We start from the raw sequence: 25301 nt of genomic DNA on the forward strand, positions 1-25301 counted from the left end.
ATGGAAAGTGGTTTATTTGTATATTTGAAAAATACTGACTAAATGAGGAGACATCTTTGACCGCTGGCACCAGCTGGCTGGAACAGATGGGGCGAGGGATGCGGGCTGGGGGTGTGGGGAGCACATGGAAGAGGATACCCCTTTTCACTTCCTTCTCTGTGGACTGGTTTTCAACTGCTTCTTCCCACACCTTTTCATCAGAGTCTTTTTTGTTTGTTTGTTTGTTTTAAAGATTATTTATTTGTGTGTGAGAGAGAGAGAGTACATGAGCAGGGGGAGAGGGAGAAGCAGAAGCTGACTCCCCACAGAGCAGGAAGCCCTACTCGGGATTCTATCCCAGGACCCCGGGATCATGGCCTGAGCCGAAGGCAGATGCTTAACTTACTGAGCCACCCAGGCATTGCATGTTCATCCGAATCTTAACAAAAGTCATATTAACACATTGGCTCCACACTTGGAGATGGCTCGGGAGTCAGGAATATCAATGGTGAAGCACTTTGCTCCTCGGACAGCCCACCTGATGGGCAGTCAGAGGAGTCCCCATTGGTCAGGGTCCTACTGTGCACACACATCCTTGCCTCTGAGCCTTGCATAAATGTTTCTTATAGTGACCCTCTAAGGTGGGTGTTAGCTCCATTTTATAAATGTGGAAGCTGAGGCCCAGGGAGGCTAGTGTTTTGCCAAAAGCCTCCCACTGCACATTGATGGCAGAATCTGGATCTCGGTGTTGATCTGCTTGGTCTTTGAAGTCCTTACTCTTTTCCTTATCCTTGGTAGGTCACTTTGCTTATTTTAACTGCAGTGTGCAAGGGAAAAATAAAAATAAGGTGGGTGTTTGGACCAGATCAGTGGTTCTCAACTCTAACTGAATGTTGGCCTCTTCTGGGAAGCTTTAAAAAGGCCACAGAAGCTCAGGCCTCCTGCCGGGGATTCTAACATTGGTCCTCAGGCCCAAGTGGGTTGAGAACCCCTGGTCTTCCCCAGTGCGTCTCCAACTCAAATTGCATCCAAACCACCTGGAATTGTGTTAAAGTACAGATTCTGACTTGATAGGTCAGGGGTGTGGCCAGAGATGCTTACAATCCTAACAAGCTCCAGGTGATGCTGACGCTGCTGGTCCGGGGACCACACTTTGAGTAGTGAGGGTCTGAATGCCCTTGGGTTACTGTCCCCATCTAACATGCTATGGCAGTAGAGAAAGCAGTTTGAAAGCACAGGTGTACTGTATCCACTAAACATCTGCATCCCTACCTCCCACTCATCCCCCTCTGTTACAAACAAGCTGTATTCCTTTCGGTGGTCAAAATGGGTGAAAACCAAACATCAGTAACAATGCGTCGTGTAACACCTTGAAGGGCCGCGGACTCTAGCACCTGTTCCTATCCGGTTCAGTAGCTTACCGGCTGTGCGCTTAGGCAAGTTGCTTCATCTCCCTGAACTTCAATTTCCTCCACTTCAAACCCTTATCCCCACTGGGATATGGGGAAGATTTAATGGGTTAATATAGACAAAGCACTTGGCACAAACATGTGCCCAGTAAATGGCAACTGCTCTTATCTTGCTGAACTTCGCAAGCTGATCCAATCTTATGATATAGTTCCCTGTAGGGTCAGAGGAACCCTCACCAGTACCCTCTGCAAAAATCACCAGACACAGAGCAGAGTATGCCTTTGATATGAAGTTCAGGTGACACTCCAACATAAGAAATTTTAGCGCATGGGCCCTTCAGGCCAGCATTTCTGCCATTGCCTAGAGAATCACTGGGACAGAGAGACTATTTCCTCCCTTCACCGGGTTGTTCGATGTCTCCCCCCCCCACCCCATCTCTGTTCCCTGCCTGCCTGAGGCAAATTCCCCAGTGATTTTTGATATAAAAACAATGTTAACTCTTGAGGTGTTTCCTTTGTGCTGTCAGCAGACTAACATCGGTAGGGATTTATTCTGTCAGATACCTGTGGTGGGCCAGGTACCCAGGGATACGGGGATGGGCAAAAAAAAGTCAGTCTGTGTCACCCTGGAGTTTGTGGAGGGGAGGCAGACACTAAGCAAATAAAATATACAATTTTAACTGTGGAAAGTGCTATGAAGGAGAAGAACAGTGCACTCTGGAAGAAACTAGGGCTCGTGACACCACCAACTCTCATTTAAAAAGAGCCTCTGAGTGTCCATGTGTAGAATGGATTGGAGCAGGACAAGACGGAGGACAAGCAGTGGGGAGCTCTTACAGCTGTCCAGGCCTGGGTGGCATCAAGATTCGGAGCAAATACGCTTAATTTGTATTAATTATTGTAAAATATTAGCTTGTAGTTCCAATAGTTTTATAATTTTCCCCCTTTTGCTCAATATAAAAGATACCATGTTGTCATTATGAAAAATTCTAACATGTTTGACTTTCCTTCTGTACATCTTCTTCCTCCCTTTTCTCTCCTCCCCTCCCCTCCTATACCCCCTTCCCTTCCCTTGCCTCCCCTCCCCTCCCCTCCCCTTCCCTCTCTCTCTCTTTCTCTTTCTCTTTCCCTTCCCTTTCCCTCCCTCCTTTCTTTTCTTCCCCTTCCTTCCTTGCTTCCTTCCTTCTCCTATAAAATAGTGGTGGTGAGAGCAGGTGTTGGTATCAACAGGGTCTAACTTTCTCCCTTGCTCTGTCATTTGGAGACTCCAATATAAATTAAAAGCATTTACAAATCCAAAGTTTTATGCTTCAACTTAGTAGCTGAAGCAGGTTTAACAATACAGAGAGTTCGATTTCCTATTCTTTAAGAAGTCTTTCTTTAGGGCCAGCACAGGTCAATGGAATTATAATCATACTTCAAGCACAGGCTGCATGAGTCAGGAAAGGTTAAGGCCACCAGAGTCTCAAGACAGAACTAAAAAGCAAAAATGGTTTTATTCCCAGGTATCGTGCCTAGCTCTAGACTGTGGGAATCTGAGAGGCAGCTGGAGCATGAGTCACCAGCTAACACCGACTGACACATGCTGGGTCACAATTATCCCAGAATCACCTCATATAAAACCTGGTTGGCATGATTTACACACCTCAACTTTAAATGGCTCAATTGTCTCACAGGAATTAATATTATAGTAGAAGCATTTAGAAAACAAACCTTCAAATGTTGCAAGTTAGGAAACGTGGCATCAGAGAGGTCAACTGACCAACCTCAGGTCACATTGCTGATACTTGGCAAGACCCCAGACCTGAAGTTAGGTACAGGCAAAATTTCCTTGGACTGTAGTTGTAGGGAAGTTGCATGACTCTGCTGATGAGACAGAGACACTCAGCCTTCCGTCTGAATCTGCGGGTAGTTCCAGGTCCTACTTGATGATTGAACCCTCAGTGACCTCTCCTGTGAAATTCGTCATCATGTGCACTGGATAGTTCACTGTGGGCACATCACCCTCTTAATCCCCTAAGTATTAAGGAATCAGGGAAACCAAGACCTACTCCTGCTCACAGAAAGGCTGAAAATGCCTGATCTCAAGGTTAGTTGGTTAAAAATTTTTTTTGAAAGTATAGAATATAGAATAATACAAATACAAACATAACATACACTCAGGTTTCTGAGTCCCAGAATGAACAACTGTGGACATCTTTTCCCAAAGAATTTTGAGCATCTTTTTTCTTTAGAATGGCTCAGGCATTGGAAGACAAGGGTTGAATCTACCATCTTCCTTGATCAGCCTGATTTCTATCAAATTAGAATATAGAACTCGGACAGGAAAGGGAAAGAAATTGTTTGCTTTTTAAAAACAATATAGTACATAAGTGGGCCATATGATGAGTTTTGACAAATGCCTGTCACTGTGTTTTAAATTGCCTTCACAACTGGAACTACATAAAATGGTGTTTTAATTTACATAATGTGTTTTGCTGTTTTCACTTCCTCTTAAAACAGGGAATAACCTGGGGATTTTTGTTTGTTTGAGGGCTAAAATGCTTAGTTTTTAAAAAGCCAGAGAGTTAAAGTTAAGCTTACAGATTTCCAGCGATAGAGACTAAAGGGAGCTAAATAACTCCGGAAAGTAAAAGTTCAGAGTTTTGTTGCCTACAACTTTACTTTCATTTGTTGCGTTCTGGAAACACATTTGCACTGGGAGTGTGAATTCTTGAATCAGCGCTGCCACTAAGGCGCTATATGGCTGCTGGCCCATCACTTTACTTCCTGGGGCTGAAAAGATAAGAGTTTATGCTTTAGGAATAACCTGATTCCATGATCTCCTTCTTCATGGGCTTTTGATTACAGCTTTCTTTACCTTCAGTACCTTGTTGACCAGCTGGTCCCGATTTTCCCCCATCACAAAGAACTTGGCTAGGGATGAAGTAGTGATGACAAGCTAGGCTGGTTTATGCACAAAACACGTTGCCTGGGTGCTGTGTGCACACCAGGACCCGTTCTGGCTCTGAGGATCTAAGTGCACCTGCTCCTGGATCCTAGTCTCACCTCCATAGTACCCCCTTTGTCCTGGCTTGCGTGTGACTTCCTTGGTGACAAGAGCTATAGTTCTCATTCATTTACGAACTCGTTATAAGTACCTTCTTTTGCTCATGGCACTATTTTTCACCTTTATTTGAAGAATAGCTTAGAAGAGAAGTTATTTTAGCAATTTTTAACCATGTCTGGTCTTTTCGCCATAAACGTCTTTGCCACAGACATCTTTGCCACAAGCATTTTTGCTGTGTAACTAATTGTCCATAAGGCAATTTTGCTGTAACAGATTAAATAACTGGTTTCATTTCTTCACTGATGAATCAATTGCCTTTGGTAGAGTTAATACATTGAAACTAGTTGTCTGTTTCACTTCTCCATTGACAGAGTTCCCATTTTTGTATGTAACAAATCTTAGCCAGCCCTCATAATGGTCTACACAGGGACACATAGATGTGTTGGTCTTGAAATAGTGGGTTGAAATAAGTACGTAGATTGACTTAACCGAAAGTACGGTGATAAAATTTATGGGAAGTGTGAAATGAGTGTAAAGCCAGATTACATTCTATACCAGAAAATGACAGCCCTTCAGTTACATTGATAACAAAGCTCAGTTACAGTGCATTTTACTTTTAGCATTTCTTCTACGTTCCCATACAACTTTAGAAGGTCTAGCAATGAACATGCCAAGAACAAACAGCAGCCTGGAGGTTTTCACAACATGATACAAAGCTCCATAACAAATATAAACCCTAGTATTGGGAAGCTGCTACCTTTCTTTTTTTTTTTTTTTTAAGATTTTATTTATTTATTTGAAAGAGAGACAGTGAGAGAGAGCATGAGCTAGGAGAAGGTCAGAGGGAGAAGCAGACTCCCCATGGAGCTGGGAGCCCGATGCGGGACTCGATCCCGGGACTCTGGGATCATGACCTGAGCTGAAGGCAGTCGTCCAACCAACTGAGCCACCCAGGCATCCCGGGAAGCTGCTACCTTTCTTAATGAAGGAAGAAATTTTAGCAAAAAAAGAAAAAAGACGATGCTGAACAAGGAACAACAAGCAAAAAGAAGTATAATACTATGAAGGAAAGACTCGAAGACCAGTGATTAGGTATAATCCACCAAGGAAGATTGGTTATCTACAATATTATGGTGAATTTACACACATTTTAAATGCATTAAAATATTTTGTATTCTGGGGTGCCTGGGTGGCTTAGTCAGTCAAACAACTGACTCTTGATTTCAGCTCAGCTCATGATCTCAGGGTTGTGAGACCAAGCCCCGTGTTGGGCTCCATTCTGGGCATGGAGCCTGCTTAAGATTCTCTCTCTCCCTTTACCTCTCCTTCTGCCCCTCTGTCTCCCAGCACCCCACTGGCACACCCTCTTAAAGTATTTTGTATTCCACAAGAGTCTTTTTAATTTTGTTATTTTTTATGTTTCATTATGTCCTTTTTAATGAGTGTCCAACTTTTATTTTTTTGTGGTTCTTGTCTTTTATGGCAAAATTGCCTTATGGCCAATTAGTTATGCAGTGAAAGTGTTTGTGACAAAAATTCTTGCGAAAGAAATGTCTATGGCCTGTGTATAGCGAAACTTTTTAGAATCTTCCTTAATTGCCTGCACTGTATCCTGGATAAAATCTCAACACTGCATCTCACCTAAAAAATATAAACAACTCTAAAGCCATCCCTTCTTAGGGTAGGCTAGTCTATGTCACTGGGCTCCTCAGCTAAGCACTCTTCTATCCCCACCAGACACATGGGACTATATTCTGAATTCCTTTGAGAGTTTGGGGTTGGGATGGTGAGAGTGGGTCACCTTGGGTCAAACCCCGGACTCCGTATAATAGCTCTAGCCATGACTCTTCCTTCTGATTCTGTATCACAGGGGAAATACTCTTCTTCCATTAGTGCTAGCACTTGAAAGAAGATCTCCAAGGAAGAGACCAGTAACACCAAGGACAGTGCGTGGTTCAGGGACCAGGACCCCAGATCTAACACAGACCTGCGTCAGGACCTTAGACAAATGGCGGTTTCTTCATGTGGAAATAGTGAGAGTCCAAGGCCAAGGTTTCAGACACCTGCACATGACAGGCATCCAATAAATAAACATTATTCAACAGGGAAAAAGCAGCACGATATTCATTTTTGGAAAATATTTATTAAAAAACTAAAGTGAATGTGGCAAAAAACAACAACAATCCAACACATACCTTTAAATAGCAAGCATATGACACTGGTGATAAAGCGTTTCCAACTCTACCGATCTAGTCTTTCCCACCATCTACAGTCAAGGACGGCCTCTGAGGCAAGCCACATGTAAACAGGTCATCTGTACTAGTGATGAGCAAAAACTAATTATGTGACACCTATCAGTGGCCATACGATTCGCTTTCCTAGGCAATTCACCCCAAATACAAGAGAGTGACCAAATCTCAGGAGTGTGTTCCTGGGGATCTGCAGTTCTGGTTCTAATCTGGGCATGGTAGGTGGTGGGGGCATGAAATAGAGAGACAAACAGTATCAGTAGAGGGCAATCGTAAAGCACCTTTAAAATCTGGACCCTTTCCACAATTTAACCCAGTAATTCTCAAACTTTATTGTCGAACAGAATCACCTGATGAAATGGTTAAATCCACAGGCTCCCCAGATCTGCATGTTTAAGGTGAGCACTACAGGTGATTCTGTGCCTATTGGTTTGCCATCCCGTTTGAGAAACACTGCTTAAAATGCATTTAAACAATTCCTATCCCCGCTAAAAACAAGGTAAAAGTTAAGGAATCTATTGACAGTCACTGTGCTTTTGTCAACGTGGAGGGACCAAGAGAGGGAGCCAGGCAGAAAGGAGCCTCCCATTCCTAACGTCCTGGTCTTCCGGAGCCCTGAGCCACCGGTCAAGTGCTGTTCAGGAAGTAAATAAAATGTAATAATAAAGTTGATTTTAGATCACAGAACAGACTCCAAATGACTAACAGGCCAACCCCATTCATTCCCGTTTAATGAACTCTGCTGGGCTAATGCCAGATGGGAAGCCGCTTGTTCATACAGAACATGGGGTAACCGAGGGTCTTGATCCCTGAGGACACAGTGAATAGAACACCTGTAACAACCTTTGTTCCCCACAGAGCACTGTGCCCAGATAATTCCAGCGCCTCATGGACAACACGTAGAAATGGTCACATTGATTCCAAGGTTGCCATTATCCGCAAACAGATGTGCTATGGCTGTGTCAAAAACAAGGCAGTCGCTGTTCATGATGGCCGCGGCCACACCGTCGTGGATGGACCGGGGCGTGGCCTCCCAGGTCAGTCTCCGCCGGTTCCCGTTCAGCTCCAGTCTGTAGGCAAAGTTCTCGGCTTGCTTGCGGGTGCCGATGAGCAGCACAATGGCGAAGAACTGCTGGTGGCCCTCGTACTTCTCTTGCTTCTCCAGCACCAGCATGAAGTGGTGGCCAAAGCACGACTGCATCATCACCCAGTCGACGGCCCCCGGCAGGTTAATGTCCGTGGCCAGGAAGACGATGTCTTCTCCCTGCAGGGTGGTGATGCTTTTGTGGGCGTGCATGAGATGGGACATCACGGCTTCCAGGGACCCCTGCCACTTGCAGGAGGCTCCGGGGCAAGGGCAGGAGTAGGGACGGTATTCACAGATGTCTTCGTGTTCTGGCTTCTCCGTGTGGTGCAGGGTCAGGGAGCAGCCCGTGGTGGCGTACTGCAAGAAGGGAAAGAGACGCCGTGAGCCACCGCGCCTGCACCAAACTCCTACGGGGGATGACCTCGGACAGGGGGTCACCCACCTGGCTTTCGGGGTCTTCGACTCTAGCCTCATCCCAACTCCGCTTGCTGGAGGGGAGTTAACCAGGTAAGACTAAAGAGTCTCCGTTATTATTGGTCATCAGGGCCGCCAATCCGTAAAAAATCAGGGGAATTTTCTTAACCAGGAGCTGACTGCAAGCCATGACAGCATTGTTGAAAACGTTCAAACGTAACGTTGGAAACGTGAAGCTCTCTTACTATTAACATCTCCAATACGACTGCTGAGCCAGCTCTAGAAAACCTGGCCTGCCTCGTTTTTTCTGTGAATTTAAAGAATTTTGTACAATTTACAATGGCTTAGGCAAATGGTTGGGCAAGGGATATACTGCCTCTAGACTGGCTTTCACCTGAAAATAATTAGGAAAGCAGTATAGCTCCTCTTGGTTGTCCCCTGCCCCTTCTTCCTAGCTCAGATCGGTGACTGGCAGGAAGGCTGTGGGAAGCCTGCCCTTCAGGTCTCCGCTCTTGCCTGCTGGAGTGACCAGCCAGGGTAGAAGAGGGCTGGACCCCCTTCCCATTGCTAGAAACATTACTTCACTTTCTTCACCTTTTAATACCCCAATCCCAAGGGGCTTTGGACATACTTTTGGGTACTAACTTGGGACCCTGTTGGTTAGTTTGGTTCCAGCCAGTGGAGGTTAAAATGGGAAGGGCTCAGACCGCTTCTTCATGTCCCAGCACCCATCTTCATGACCATGTACGTTGGCCCTCATGACAGGCCTGGGGGGCAGGAGAACTGAAGTGGGTCCCAGGGTAGGCTCCCAGGCAGGGATTTTGATACAGTCAGTCCCTCAATGCTGCCATAATAGGGTAGGGACGAAACCTTTTTCTCCCTTGTTGAGATGACATTCCTGATGAATAAATCACACCTATCTTGGGAAAGGACCACACCGAAAGGAATTAGACTCCTACTCCCAACCCTCACAAGAATGACAGTGTTAATTCCTAGATACCAGATGGGGAATTGGCCCACAAGTAGACACTTGTCCAGAAAACCACGCTGTTGTCTTACAAAGAATTAGAAGAGCTGAATCACCTTTTTTGGGTGAAACTAGGAGTCGGAGCACACAGTGGCAGGTGAACTGTCTGGGTTACCTCCCTTGGCTCCTCCCACCCCTTTCTGAGACAGGAAGACAGCAAATGAGGGCAGGGGTGGGTCCTATGTCTAAGATGCTATGACCATCTGCTCATAAAACAAAGCCTCACATCTGTTTTTGGTTGTCTCTACCCTGCCAAGGGAATAAACCCCTTATAAACTTTAAAGTTGGTCAAATTCTGACCTTTGCAGAGGAGTTTCTTTAGCAACAAGCAGGCACCCAGTGTCTTCTCCATACAGGACCCTAAGCTACAGTCACTGAGAGGAAGCTGAGAAGGCTGGCTCCATTCTTACGGAGAAAGAAAGAAAGAAGGGGGTGGCTTCCAGAAAGAAATGCAGCTGGCTCTTCCCCTGTACCTCAACCTCAAGTGGATTATATCCACCTGTAGTAGATATTGGCAGAGGTAGTTCTCTGTCACGGACTTTGCCCCTAGGGAACCGCTTATTCACCTTCCTGAACCTGAACCACGGACTGATTTTAAAAGCACAGGTATAAAAAACTTTACCATCAGAATGAGAAACAAATTTATGTTCATTCATTTATGTTTCTCCTTGGTGTTCCTAACAGGAAGGCCCTAAAACACCCCAATCCCTGTTACTTGTGTTTTAAATCTAGAGTATGACTAGAAATACACAACCTTCTGATGTTCTTCTGTGAGTGATGGGCGAGGCATCTGTGCCCACTTTAGACACACATATTCCATGCAATAAAAATAGCAAGATAGCCCAGAGCCCGGCACATTCTCTGGTGAAATAAGCCCCTGATCTCTGGATCTGAAGAAGTTTCAGGATGGGCTGTTTACCACAGCTGCCCACAGAAAACTCCAGGAACACAATGAACTCCAGCAAAGAGCGTACAGAAAAGTACCAGCCGCATCTCTTCCCTGACCCGAAGCCCCCAAACCGCTCCCCCTTCGCGGACCCAGATGTACAACAAATATTTATCGTTCAATGATTATTTTAGAACTTTTTCTTGTGGAGCTCAGGTAGGAATATTTATTTATATTCTGAATTATTTGGTTTGACTTACAAGCCACACACTCTTCCTTCGACCCAAATATAGAGAACAGGGAATCTGCCCCAAGCGACATAAATAGAAAAGGCATTACTGAGCATTTGTGTGGACAATGACCTTACCAAAAAAAGGTCCTGCTACAGCCTCTATTAACTTAAATAAACATATTTTTAAAGTGTGAGGAGCTTACTCTGCTTTTTCTAAACAAGCTGAACTTTAGACGAGATCGGGCGTGTTCAGGGTGGTATGGCCATAGACTAAACAAGCTGAACTTTAAAGCCAATCTATTCCTTCTCTTTTCCATCATGGGTGAAGGTGTGTCTTCACGACTACTGGTGCCACTTTTAATGATGACTGGGTAAGAGAAGATCTCTAAAACAAGAAGATCTACACTTTAAATAGGCATATGCACTCACACGTGCACTAGATACACACACTTTTATACCTCACTGCCTCCTTGCTACTGTCTCAGCCTTGTTCTGGAATAGGGGCTCTCATCCAGGGATCAGAGGGAGGATTTGGGGTCTGTGAATTCCCTGATACTGCAGAACCATCTAGGTGCCTCTGAGCAGCACACCCAGATTGCTCTGGCGCCTGGCTTGGGTTTTCCTGACAGGTGCCCAGGGTTCCTAAGGTCTGCCAACCTCTGTCCTAGAGCACACAGAGGGAATCAGCTGCAGATCGCGCCCTCATGGTGGTTCCTGTTGAGAAGAGCCACATCACTGAGCACCAACAAACAACCCCCAAATATCGGAAGTACAGACAGGTACACGAAGGGCGAAGGACCACCAGACCAAAGAAGGTGACAGGTAATCTCCAAGTGGGGATGGGATGAAGAGTAGAGAAGGAAAGCTTCACTATGGGCAAAGTGGACGGTGGATGGAGCAGTTCCATCTGGTTCTAGCATGGGGTGAGCGGAGCAAAGAGTGGGGATAAAACCTAAATGAGAAGACAGGTCCAGATTCCTTTGGGGACTTGACTGACAATTCAGTTTATTTTCTGGGTTTCCCTACAGTGGCACTACAGGGTTTCCTTGTTATATGAAAGTATAGTGCTCCCATGAAACCCTTTGGAAGACAAATGGCATAAGGCAAAGAAGCAACTACCATTAACTTACATGGAAAAATTTTCAAGCATTCCTAGTCCCAGAAAATAACCCCTCTTGGGCTTTTCTGATACTTTAGGATACATCTTGCTAACAGATGCACAAAATCAATTGAGATAAAGCACAGATGCTCACAGATGCAGTTCAAAGCTACGGAATCTTGATGCTGAGATGCTGAGTGTAGGTCCCAGGAAAGGAGCTTGGTGAGGCCACTCCTGCTGCTCAGGATGTGCACTGCAAAAGAAATGCTGAGCACTATTTTCCCTTTCTGCCTTTTTTTTTTTTTTTTTCCTTTTTGGTAATAGTGAAAATCATCTTTGGATTTCTTTGGGTTAACACAAACAGGTCCTCTGTAAAAGCAACGTCAAGTGACGTCAAGTGAACATTCAAAGTCGGGGAATGGCTGTACTGATGTTTTAGACCAGATAATCCTTTGTGGCGGGGGCTGTGTTTGCACTGTAGGATGTTTAGCAGCATCCCTGGCCTCTATCCAATGGAGGCCAATAGCACTCCTCCCCTCCCCCATTGTGACAAGCAGAAATGTCACAGGCATGGCCAAATGTCTGGGGAAGGGCAAAGCAGCCAGGGGTTGATTTTGATGGATGACAAAACCTGGCTGGGCAGCCACAGTGACAGCTGGGAGGAGGGGCCCACACCAGTAAGCAGGTCCAGCTGGTCACTGCCCCGCCCAGCGGGTGCTCCGCAGGAAGGCTCAGGAACGCCAGCTGAGACACACGACTAGAACTTGGTGGTTTGCAAACTGTGGAGGTAGGCTAGGGTGCTAGTCCTACCCGTTTTACAGCCTGACTGACTCATCCCGGCAAGGGGCCATTCACCACCACACTGCGGGCAGAGTCCTGCATGCTCCGCTCTTCCTCGAATGCTCTTTTGTGGTACATGATCGCTGAGATGTCAAAGAACCAGTATTTGGAAGTAAAATAAAGAATTCACATCTGCCTTGAGCTCCAGTCCCCAATTTACCCCACACAAAACCCAGGGTCCACGGATGAACTGCTTCTGGAAGCAGATTCTGATACTGACTTCTTTCCTGGGTTGCAAGGAGAAAGACAGCCCCGAGAGCAGAGCGCCTCTCCCTAAGGAAGGAGGAGCAGTGCCTCCCAAGTAAGTAACCAGTAATCAGGCCCTCCCGGCTTCCCTGGTACCTGGCAAGAAAGAGCCGAGGTTTCACTTTTCACACACTGGCTGGGGCTTTGCCCACTACACAGGGAGGGTTCAAAGGATGCCACTTTCCTGGAGCTGCCTGGCTCTTCCTGCACTTTCTTCCTAAGACAAGGCACTAGGGCTGCCTGTGTGTCCTGGGAGCATGTCCACAGCTATAAATGAGATTTCTCCACAGGGGAACAGCTGCTTCTTTCCCCCAAGGGTGGGGTGAGGAGGGAATTCACTTTAAGTAAACCTCTTTCAGGGGAGGAGGGCCAGAGACAAAACCAGGCACAGAAGCCCAAAGCTCAAGAAGATGGAGGGAGGGAGGGGGAAGATGACCCAGCAGAATGAGAAACAAATGTTGAAATAAAAGTTCGGGCTTCTCTTTAGAAACTCTTCAGGTGGCAGTGGCTCAAAAGTCTTGTGCAAACATGTTTTGCCACAGAGGGCAATGTGTGACCCGGTGCCTCCTTTTTAAGTCTTTGTAGAAAGCAGTGAATAGTACCAATTCTTTACCTGGGCATGGGGTATGAAGGTTGTATTTCAGTTGAATTTAAGGAGGGTTTTTCCTTTTTTGGCACAGAAACCCGTTTACACAGGAATGTGATGAGGTACGTTGGAGAACAAACACTAGACACCTGTTATTTACCTAATAAACACAGTCACATTGTATTTGTTTATGGAATGAGTAGATCAACAGAGTAACCTTGCTTAGCGGGGGCGCTAGTGAAGGTCACGGATCTTGTGACTGGTTTAATTAAATGTGAGTCTGTGCAATGCAAGAACGATTTCCGGAGCTTCAACAAGCAAGAGTCTACTACAATGGAGGTGCCCTGAGCTCTGGGCAGAGGCAGTCCCTGCTCGGGGACCATGGGGTAACCGCCCTGCCTCCGCCTGCTCACCCCTCCTAGGAAACTGAAATTTATTAGCAAAGTTTCTGCGGGCGCCTCAAAGGACAGTGTCTCAGGAAAAACAAAGCACACTCAATATTCTGTTGTTGATGCTCATAAACTTTTGAATTAAATGCAAGCAATGATCTTGTCTGAGGGTAACCACAAGCAAACTGTGCTTCTCTGTCCATCTCATGAGCTGTAATGATCACAAAAGGCACACATACGGCTGAATGCGATGCAGGACCCCAGACCGGGAAACCAAAACTGTCCCAAAGGGTGTTATTGGGGCAGCAACTGGAAATCTGAATATGGACTGTGGATTCGATACTAGTATCTACCGCATGTCACATTTCCCGTTTTTTTTTTTTTTTTTTTTTTTTAAGATTTTATTTATTTATTTGACAGACAGAGATCACAAGTAGGCAGAGAGTCAGGCAGAGAGAGAGAGGAGGAAGCAGGCTCCCGGCTGAGCAGAGATCCCGACACGGGGCTCAATCCCAGGACCCTGAGACCATGACCTGAGCAGAAGGCAGAGGCTCAACCCACTGAGCCACCCAGGTGCCCCACATTTCCTGGTTTTGATAACTGGACCGTAATTATACAAGAAGGCATCCTTGTTTTTAGGAAAAAACAGTGCAGTACTTACGGGTAAAGGGGCAGGACGCCTGCATCTTACACTGAAATGGCTAAATAAATGTATGAATAGAGAGCACCCAAAATGATAAAGCAAATGGGGCAAAAAGGAAACAACTGGTGAATGTGGATAAAGCGTATATAAGAGTAATTTTGTATTATTATGACTTGTGGAAACTTGAAATCATGTAAAAATAAAAACATATTCAAGAATTCAGAGACTATGGGGTGCCTGGGTGGCTCAGTCATTTAAACGTCTGCCTTTGGCTCAGGTCATGATCCCGGGTCCTGGGATCGAGTCTTGCATTGGGCTCCCTGCTCAGTGAAGAGCCCACTTCTCCTTCTCCCTCTTCTTCTCCCTACTTGTGTTCTCTAACTCTCTGTCAAAAAAAAAGGAATTCAAAGGCTAAGTTGGCATATTTATCCTTTATGGCATAGAGATTCTTTTGGCAGAGTACATTGAATGAATTAAGTTTTGAAATACTGTTTTGTTTTTTTTTTTAAAGAAAATATACTTTTAAGTGTGTATCTACAGGTCAGCAGAAGGAAGCCAATCATTCTTCTTTTACTAGAAGCTCTTGGAACTCATTGTAGTGAACCAGTAAAATTTTTCAATGAAGGAGACATCATTGTTATAATAACCAACACTTCCTGACTTCCCTGCCCCCCATGGAAGACAAGCTTTCTCCATTGCTCCTCTGATCCTTTGAGTTTATGGGCACCTCACAAATCTGTGGGCCTGGGGGAAATAAATAAATAAATAAATACACACACATGCACACACATGAATATATTTGTATATTTAAATATTTTTATATATATACGTGTGTGTGTGTGTGTGTGTGTGTGTGTGTATTCCCCCCGCCCCAGCCACTGCAGTTTCATTCTCCACCACACTTAGTGGTCCACGGGAAACTCCTTTGTTTGACTCCAGACATGTCAGAAAGAGGCTCCAGGAATGAAGCTACCCATGTCCCCTTTTGCTCACACAGGTAAACCTCTATTACTACAGCGGAGGTGAACCCATAGATGGAATGGGAGTTGTATGAGTTCAGCTAGAAGGATGTTCTCCTGGTGGTATAATTTACTATGTCTGATCAGCAGATAACTAGGGGACTATTGATGGAGGTCTCTTATCCTCCACTCTTGAGACTTGTTTGAATGGGAGTTATGGGTTAAGTCTCAGATAGAACCAAATCATGGTGAAACTTACATTTTAACCAGAGGTTAAACTTAGACTTTACCACTTTTAAAAAGGACTTCTAGCAACTCAAACTATCTCCTTCGTAACTAAAAGTGCATTAATCTGCCCTCAAAATATCAGTGGAGGATAATCCCACGTTATTTTCTCATTAACTTATGGGTCTACTCATTTTGTTTATTGATCTACTGATTTGTTGCCTGCTTCCCACCCACCTGATATGCATAGGTAAATGGATAAATATTAGATTTACCTGCAGAAGATGATTATTCTCCACTGCATGTGTTAATTTTACTTTAATTAAAAGTCTTACTGTGGAACTTAGAATTTTTAAAAATTTAATAGACTTTGAGATCATAGGAAGAGAAATGTTTCAGACTTCAGTCACTGTGGGCTCATTAGTTTTGATAAATGCTTTTCACATATTTTATTTACATAAACTATTTGGGGTGGGCGTGTCTAAAGCTTTTCTGGAACCTCACATAAATGGACAAACAATGATACTGTTGTCATTCAGATGGCTCTATATTCCTCTTGCCTAAAATAAGTTTACAACCACTGGTAGAATACAGTTAGAGCAGAACGCCTGGGTGGCTCAGTGGGTTAAGCCTCTGCCTTCGGCTCAGGTCATGATCCCAGGGTCCTTGTGTCCACAGAACTGTCGACAGCTCATCCCTGGTCTCTTGTCAAGTTCAGATCTAGGCAGCAGGAGAAAGTGAACTCTCTTCTTGTGCCTTAATTGTGATGCTCACCCTGCATCTGTCTAGCATCCTTCCTCTAAGAACCTTGGCGGATCTTCACTAACCCAAAGGGCAGATTCCTTACCTCCACTATGAGGTGGTGCTACGAATTCTCAGCCAGTGAGGCCGTAGAGCTTCCATGGATACTAATATGAGAAGACCGTGTCACTCGGTACCAGGACCCTCAAACAGTGGTGAGACTAAGAAAATACTGACATCTAACTTCTCTAACTTTCATCCAGAGAAGGTAATTCTAATTCAGATCTTGGGCTCAAAAAATTCCTCCTCCTGCCCTAAGGAACCCTGACAAACCCCATGCTGCAGAGAGCTTTTTTACAGAAGGGGCAGAAGGCCCATTCTGGAGTTTCTGTCCCCGGAGCTTACAGACTACATGACTTCAGGCATATCTCTCCGAGAGGATACTGCGTCCTGTTTCCTTGACAAAGTAATTAGGAAACAAACGAGATCATATACCTAGTTCAGACAAGGTAAACAACATTCTGCATAAGCGGCTCCACCAGTCTCCCTACATGACCTCATCAGGATCTTCCATCCCTTCCTCATTCATGAGCAAACTGTTGCTTGTCCTTCATAATGCAGACTTTCTCTTCTAAAAGCATAGAAGTATTAAAGAAATGAAAAAAGTGAGTCTTGTCCCTGTAAAACCAATGCCAGGGCCAATGTATTCAGCTATATGAAAACCTACATGATTGGGAGGAGGGAAGAGCAGCTCAGTGGGGGAATTAGTGGGAGAAAACAGATTCTTTTTTTTCTTTTTCAAGTCTATGCCTGGACCTGACCTCAGACATTTGCCATTCGATTTCTGCTGGCTTCTAAATGTGCACATTCATGTAGTGTTTCTTCTGTGCTGGGCTGTGCTAGGCTCTTTGCATGAATTATTACCATGTTGGATCTTCACAGCAGCCAAATCTGTACCCCATTTTACCAAGGACCCACTGAGGTTTGGAAAGGTCCCCAAACCCCTGGTGCAGGGCTGGAGCAGGAATCCGGACGAGGAGGCTCAAATAGGGCCTCCCTCCAAAGTGCTAGAGGAAGAGGTGGCCTTGTGAAGGAATGACCCAGAGATACTAACTTGTTGATTCAAAGTCTTAAAATAGGGCCCAAGCTGACACATTTAACACAGGTGTATCTTTCATCCATCTACAGTGTCTGTGGTTGAAAACTGGGGGTGGGTAACCTTTTTCTCACAGACACCATACAGTCTAAAAATCACTGCAGAAACTGAAAAGGAGAACCTTTTCTCAATTTAAAAAAAAACTAATAGAGCATCTGGGGTAAAGCTGGTGAAATTCTGCTAGTGAATTTTCAGTATCTCTCCTAGGCCTTTGAAAGTACACTCTCAGATTTAATATAAAGATACATTTAATCAGGGAAACTTCTCAGTTTTCTTATTTTCTTTTCCAGGGCATGCAGAGTGTTGTCACATGCTAATGCCCCATGTATGATCACGTCCTGCACAACTTGCCAGCAATACACAATGCCCCCGAAGGCCAGGCGTTTGCTTTAGCAAATGTGCACCTCTCTCGAGGAGTGTGGACCTTATGAGTTTGAATGAGAAGTGCCGCTGTTGGCACATTCTGTCAGGTGCACGGGTCTGGCTCTTCAGACACGTTATAGGGAAGACTTGCTATGGTTCTATGTGGACAGCGGTGTGCATGGAGCTTCAATAAAGGGATCGAACACAGAACAGCAGAATCGAATCTAATCTCAGGATGGGCATTTTATAGGCCACGCCTGCTGTACCTTTTAGTTCTCCCCTTTCTGGTCGTATCAACTTCAAGTAACAATGATTGACTCCTAGCTGTAGGAGGTGACAACCTGTGAAAAGTGGCTGCCAATTATACAAAGAATTAGTATTAAATGTCAGTGCTCTGACATAGCATTCTAGTCCTTCTATTCTTGCTTTAAAAAAAAAAAAGATTTTATTTATTTATTTGAGAGAGAGCACAGAGGGAGAAACAGCCTCCCTGTTAAGCAAAGAGCCCCATGTGGGACTCGATCTCAGGATGCTGGGATCATGACCTGAGCCGAAGGCAGATGCTGAGTCAACTGAGCCACCCAAGTGCTCTAGTGCGTCTGTTCTTTTTCTTTTTTTTTTTTTTAATGGATTGATACATCTAACTCAGAAGTTTATACTCCTTTTTTTTTTTTAAAGATTTATTTATTTATTTATTTGACAGAGATCACAAGTAGGCAGAGAGGCAGGCAGAGAGACAGAGAGGAGGAAGCAGGCTCCCCACTGAGCAGAGAGCCCGATGTGGGGCTCGATCCCAGGACCCTGAGATCATGACCTGAGCCGAAGGCAGAGGCTTTAACCCACTGAGCCACCCAGGCGCCCCTAGTGCTTCTGTTCTTAATTTTCCACTGAAAATTTCTGTCAATCGTGTACTTGAAAATCTTGTGCCTCACCTTCAGTGTATGTGGACTGTGGTGTTGCTAGCACTTGCTTTCATCAGTAAGCCTGTCCAGCTCCACACAGTGGTGAAGACCACAGGGACAATACACAAAGTCAATGGTTTTTGTCTTAGGGGAAATTTTGAGATGAAGAAAAAGTCTCTGAAACGGTTCTTTATCCTCTCAGACTTCTAGGTGACTGATCACCCATCACCTAGCAACCACCCGGTAACCACCCACCTTCCATTTGAAATGGTGAAGCAAAGACTTCCCAGCTCTAATCTGATCTCAAAGCACCCGTCAGCCAGGTATTACCTCCACTCTTTTTAAATGATGAAGAGACAAGCTCAGGGAAGTATGTGCCTGGACCGAGGTCAAACCAAACAAGGATGGGGACCCAGTTCTTGCCTAGCACTCTTTTCCCTGGAACAGTTTACTAGATTCCGAAATTTTAGGGCACAAAAAGATTTTTAAAATTTTGTTTTAAAGATTTTATTTGAGAGAGTGGGAGGGCGAGCAGAGAGAAAGTGAGTGTGCACATGGAGGTGGGAAGGGATGGAGGGAAAGGGAGAAGCAGACTCCCTGCTGAGCAGGGAGCCCAGCATGGTCCTTGATCCCAGGACCCCGAGATCAAGACCTAAGCTAAAGGCAGAATCTTGACCAACTGAGCCACCCAGGTGCCCCAAAACATTCTTGATATAATGATTTAGTCTAACTATTTCTCTTGAAGACACTCAGGTCCAAAGAAACTCACCTGTTCAAAGTCAAAAATCTAGTCACTAGGACAATAGTTCAGGTTTCCCAGGGGCCCAGAATAGAATATTCTCTTGGCAAAATACAGATGAAAATAAGCTATAAAATCACCTACAGTTGGGACCTCTCAGAATTCCAAAGCTCACATATGGCAAGAGTAAAATGAGAACTTCCAGGCTCAGTGAATGCTTTCAGAGAGGGAACCAGATCAGAGGTCGCACACTGGCAGGCAGGATTTGGTTTGCAGACGTGGTGGGTTTGGCTTGCAAGTTCTGGCTTTAAATATGAATTTGGCCAGTCTTAAGAAAATGGAGTGATCCACATTTTAAAAATTCAGATTTCTGGCTTTTCTTAAAAAAACCCAAAGGTCTGGCAGGCTGCATCCTCTCTTCGCCTCCCTGGTCCTCTTTAGAGGTGTATTCCCTGGCTCCCATCTCTGCTGCTCCTTGAGGTCTCCTGAACTCTGGGGACACGTGTCAGGAACCTCTCTCCCCCTTGCATCACCTGCCCCTGCTGGCCTTTAGGTTTGTCCACACTGAGGAGGCTTGGACTTTCCACTGGGTTATCTGACTTGACTTTTTATTTTAAGGAATAAAAACAATGCTGTCATAACCCAAACACAGGGAAGACTTGTCTGGCTGAGGCTTCCCAGTTCAATAATTATTTGGAGATGTGCTACTGGAAACATTTAGAGAAAACAAACCAAAAAAAAAAAAAAAAAGGAGAGAAAAACGTATCATAGTGTAAGTGGGCTGGAGTGGTTTAGCATTACGCACAGTTGTGGAGAGAAATACTTGGCTGATATTAAAATAAAATAAACTGTTGAGTAGGGCCACAGATGTGTCACCCTTCGCTTCTCCCCCTACGCCCACGCTCTGCTGAGAGATGGTGGGTTTGAGATATGGGAACAGGATGTCAAAACTTCTCAGGTGTACAGCAAGCCATAGAACGGCCTAAAAATATCACAAGTGGAAGAGAGCCCTACTCTGATAGAGATCCTTTTCTTAAAAGGAGACTTGAGCTAATAATGCATGTGATGCTCTCTATCAAAGATGTTGGCAACACTCTAGCCTTTAATTAAGTGGCCCCATACTTCAACAAGGAACCTATTTGGCAACAAATCCATTTTTGGGCCAACTGAAGCATGGACAGTCCAGAGTTGGGATGACATGTCCCCCATATCAGGTTTGTAGGCTATTTCCCCTGGCCTTCCCATCATGCATACCATATGAAATTCCTGCTGGTGAAGTTTATAGCGAACATGTGTGCTGTCTCATTGGCATTCTCTCATCAGAGCCGGCAAATTCATCCAATTGGATGGTTTCTTTCGTGAGTGGTGTCAACCGTAAGCTACAACGTGGAGCCCTGGAATAAAAGCTCAGATGCAAAATCGCTACGTAGCACACAGGATGCACGCCTCTGGGACGTGGGCTCATGACCTGGCCTACTGATCTTGACAAGTCATGTAATCTCTCTACAGGCATTTGTTTCTTCACCCGGAGAACGGAAAGGCAAACTAATAAACGATGACCCTTGCAAAGTAGCTGGCACACAGAAGCCACCCAGTAACCATTCCATATAGCCTCCCTTATTTCCATAGTATTCTAGAAGCTACGGGTCCTTAGACATCAAACAGTTCAGTCCCTTTATTTATAGGTGAGGAAATCAAGGCCCTGGACAAGCGGTCTCTCAGGCAAACAATGGCAGCACCACGCTCCTCTTGAGACCTGGGCTCTGGTACTTCATCCAATGTTGTTTTTCTCACATGAGGCAGCCCACGTGAGAGAGATTCTGAGAGTAGGCATAGTGACAGGGCAGTCCCTACGATTACCAGGAGCAAGCACAAGCCAAGGGCTAGCTAGCTACACAGACCTATTTGTTGAAGTCTGACACAGGTCATTTACATTCCCCATTTCCCTTAGCCCTCCTCAACTGACATATCTTTGGTGCTTGCTGTAGTTTATCAGATCTAACTGGCTGAGTGGTCCTGTTAATAATTCGAATGACTGATCAACCAAAGTTGAGAGAAACATTCTCCAGCGTCATAAATCTAACATACAGAAGTGACCCTAAGATCACTTTCTAAACTTGGCCCCTGGCCTGTAGGGGAGTGGTTGACCCTGTTTAATTTCAGCTTGCAAAGTGATGGCTTTCCCCAACTGCATTCATATGGAGTAGGGACTCGGAGAGTCACTGACACGGTCAGAAACACTGAGTACCCCTGATTCCCAAGAGAACTGTTCTTCGAGAAGGGCCTCACTAGCATATGACACCTTAGGAGAAAACATGCTTCAATGGGAACCATAATCCTAGACCCCGAAAGTGAAACCACATTTTATATAGCATAACTGTTTCCTTCCCTTCCTCCTGGGAGCAACAAAATACTCTTATGAGATTGCTTTTTAAAAATAAATTATGGAACACCAACTGATACCAAATGTTCATTTGTGAACCGTAATTCACCTAAAGCCATTTCTTCTATTAGTCACTGAAGGTCTAGGAAAAAGTGAGTGGAAAAGACAGCTCCCCAGAAATCTGGTGGGGCACCCCTGACCGCTCCCAAGATACATCTCAAACATCCAATGCCAACTGATATGTCAACTATCACCAAATCTTCTCTTGATCACTAGGCTGCCACCTTCTTCATGACCCTAAAAATTTATAGAAATATTTTATCCAGGGGTGCCTGGGTGGCTCAGTGGGTTAAGCCGCTGCCCTCGGCTCGGGTCATGATCTCAGGGTCCTGGGATCGAGTCCCACATCAGGCTCTCTGCTCAGCAGGGAGCCTGCTTCCCTTCCTCTCTCTCTGACTGCCTCTCTACCCACTTGTGATCTCTCTCTGTCAAATAAATAAATAAAATCTTTAAAAAAATATTTTATCCAGATTTCATGAGAAACAACTACTGGTCTGGGTAAATTAGTTAGCATTATAGAAGTGGCTGAAAGCAGAGTTAATTTATTAAGGATAACTGAAAACCCATAACCCAAACAGATTCAAACCTTTATTTGAATATGCTATTTTAAACTGGATTTGTGGCAGGGCACAGACCAAATTAAATCACTCATTTTACTGACTTCAATCCCGAGCTTCAATTCTCTGGTGGACTATTTTTAATTTAAAAATAAGCTCTTGCCCTATAAAAATAAGCAGCACCAAGGAGAAATGCAAGATGGCCCAAGAGGCAGAACAGTTTCTTTTACAAAGAAAAAAGAAAAACAACTCAAAAGTATTAATGACATTATTTCCATTTCTAAGTTTAGAAAATGAACGTTAGGGTCCAGCTCTAAATTATAAGCAGGTATAATAGAGAGGTATGTCTCTGAAACTACTCCGAAAGATTTTTAAGTGGTAGATGTAAATAAACAGATGCTAAAATATGATCACACAATGAAAAACTATGCAGTCATTTAAAATACACTGAGGAAGAGCTAGGTTTCAGACCTAGAAAAATATGTGTGATAATATGGCTTTAAAACAGCAATTTGCCCAGGTTATTTCTGGAGAATTTCGAACTACTGTGTGTGTTTATGAACCTTTTTGACGCACACTGAATCCACGATTTTATATTCAGCTGTGAAAATGTATTTAAATATGGCTAGAAAAAAAATCTATAAAGATACACCGTAAACCTAACAATGGTAGGAAAGGTGGCGAGAGGTCTTGGGTCTTTTCCTTGACTTTCCCAAAGACTTAGTGGTTTGCATTTTTTTGCAAGAGTACTTATAACTTTTTAAACTAAATAAAGTCGTGGCCTTGGAAGAATGATAACAGTTCTCGCGTGTCCTTCCAGTTAAATTCCTGCTCAACTCTTGTTTTCACCCCCACTTAGTACAAATTCATATCTCCCCAGTCCTTGGAAGGCTAGGAGAGGGAAAGGCGTGGCTTACAGGGTTTTCTTGTTGCTGGAAGAAAACAGGCTGTAGGCGCCCTTTTTTTAGCTACACTCCTGAAGGCTCCCACGTGTCAGGCGCGCGCGGAGGGCGCAGGACTCCAGTACCAATCCTTCCAAGCCGAGCGCTGGTAAAGGATGAGTACAGCTGGCCCAGTTCTTCCCTCCTCAATCCCCCAGAGTCAGCTTCCCGGTCCAAGTTTGACTGGTGCAGCCTAGCCCTACTGAGCACACCAAGCACACTTCTGCAGGGTACGCAGGCACCCGGCGGCGAGAGCTGTGATGCTGTGATGTGTTCTAAAGCGATCGCGTGCTAATTAGTCCGGGGTCAGCACTCAGACAACTGTCAGCTCAGAGTTACTCCCTAAGTGGACAGGTGGGCATGGGGGAGGGTGGACAAGTGTAAACATTTTTTTTTTTTTTTTTAAATAAGAGAGATATGCCACCTGCCTCTCAGCTCCTGTGAGTGGGCTGGAGGACACGGGAGTTCTGGGAGCTCGCCCGGAGGAGGTGCGCGGGTGGCACCTGGGCTTACCTTGCAGGGAAACAGGACCGCCGAGGCCACCTTCTCCATAGCCAAGTTCCTGATGCTGGGCGTCAGGGCGCCCCTGCACGTCGGGCAGCAGCTCAACTTCTGGCGGCATTGGTTACATACCAGGTGCCCGGCCTGGCACTGCAGGATGGGGGGCAGGACATAGTCAAAGCAGACCGGGCACTCGAAGAGCGAGGTCAGCTCGTGGTGCTGCGGGGACACCGGGCCGGCCCCGCCGCCGCCGCCGGGGCCCGAGATTACCGCCGCCGCGGCGGGCACCGCGGACGAGCCGGGGCCCGCAGCCGAGATGGTGGCGGCGGCCGGGGGCGCAGCCGGGGACGGAGCGTGCTGGGGCTGCGGCGGCGGCTGCTTGCTGCAGGGTTTGTTAGCGCTGGGGCCGGTGGAGGACGGGCGGCTCATCGCGCTCCGAACCAACCATGGAACTGCGGGCGCCTGCCTGCCGCGGGGCCGCCGGGGTCAAGGCGGAGCACGCCCCGCGGGCGGCAGGCTCTGAGGCAACGCCACCGCGCCCAGCCCGGAACCGAACAGCGGAGACGGCCGGCGCGGGGCAGGCCGGGGGCTGGGCTGCGCAGACGATCCCTGCGGCCCCCGACGTTCCGAACACCCCTCCGCGCCCCCAGACTCCTCCTCCCGGCGGCGTCGCGGGCCCCGAACCCGAGCGGTGCGCAGAACCCCGGCCCACCAGCTTCTGGAGCGGCAGCTGACGCAAGCCCCGGGGGCGCGCGCGGACGTGACGCCTGGACACGTGTGCGGCCGCTCAGGCGCGCGGGGACTGGCAGAGCCACCCTGCGCTGTGGCGCCGGCTCCGCCCGAGTCCAGCTGGCAGCGCAGCGGGCTGCCTAGCGCCGGCCTCTCCTGCCCGGGCTGCGGGCCCGGCCCGCGCCAGTGAGCATGCCCGGCTCGCCGCGGCCGCGCGGGGGTCTGCCTTCCGGGTTGAGGAGGGGGCCGCCCTTTGGCAAGGCGTCGCCGAAGTCCTCTGGCCACACCCCGGGGAGCCACGCCGGCGTTTCCCCGGGCGCAAACCAGAAGGACAACTTCAGGCGGGCGGGGGCTTGGGTGGTGGGCGGGGCGGGACGCGGGGCCCCTGGACAGGTCGGAAAAAACCGTGAGGTTTCTCTTTCCCCGGGTTGAGTCACCCTCACGCGAGGGGAGGAGTGCCGCTGCGGCCGGCCGGGCAGAGTCTAGAGCGCTGGGTCAGGACGCGAAGCTTTGGGCGGGAGCAGGGCGAGGGGTTCGGGTTGGGTCGGCAGCGGGCACGGGACCTAGTGCTGGGCTGTTAAGGGTGGGCTTGGACCACTCCTTAGTCTTGGTCCCTGGGTGGGGGGGGGAGGTGGTGGGGAGGGAGGAGGTAAACTCTTTGATTTACCGGCGGACCTGGCGATGCTGATTTGAGCGCCTCTGACTTGATAGCAGACCAGGGACAGAGATCATGGAAAGCGTTGGCTAAAAGGAGAGTTCGAGGTCACGCGGAGTGCCAGAAATGTGGGTTGGGTCTTGAGGCTTTAGGAAGGCTGGATAACCCTCCAATACAACGCGGTGCGTCCTCGTCTTTGAAATCCCGTGGAAGTCCAAGACAAGGTGTAGGCGCAGCAGAAGCCCTAGAGATGGT

General features: G+C 46.5%; 1 protein-coding gene across 1 annotated transcript; it reads right to left on the bottom strand.

Moving 5' to 3' along the window:
- Positions 1-6560: 6560 nt before the first annotated feature.
- On the bottom strand, positions 6561-24514 carry SIAH2 (siah E3 ubiquitin protein ligase 2). The gene is made up of 2 exons (XM_044251603.1): positions 23675-24514; positions 6561-8130 (listed from the first exon to the last, which is right to left on the bottom strand). Exons 1-2 carry the CDS (start codon positions 24089-24091, stop codon positions 7573-7575), a joined length of 975 nt encoding a protein of 324 aa, XP_044107538.1. The 5' UTR covers positions 24092-24514; the 3' UTR covers positions 6561-7572.
- Positions 24515-25301: the final 787 nt, after the last annotated feature.

This window comes from Neovison vison, chromosome 6 (genome assembly GCF_020171115.1).
Source record: "Neovison vison isolate M4711 chromosome 6, ASM_NN_V1, whole genome shotgun sequence".
NCBI lineage: Eukaryota > Metazoa > Chordata > Mammalia > Carnivora > Mustelidae > Neogale > Neogale vison.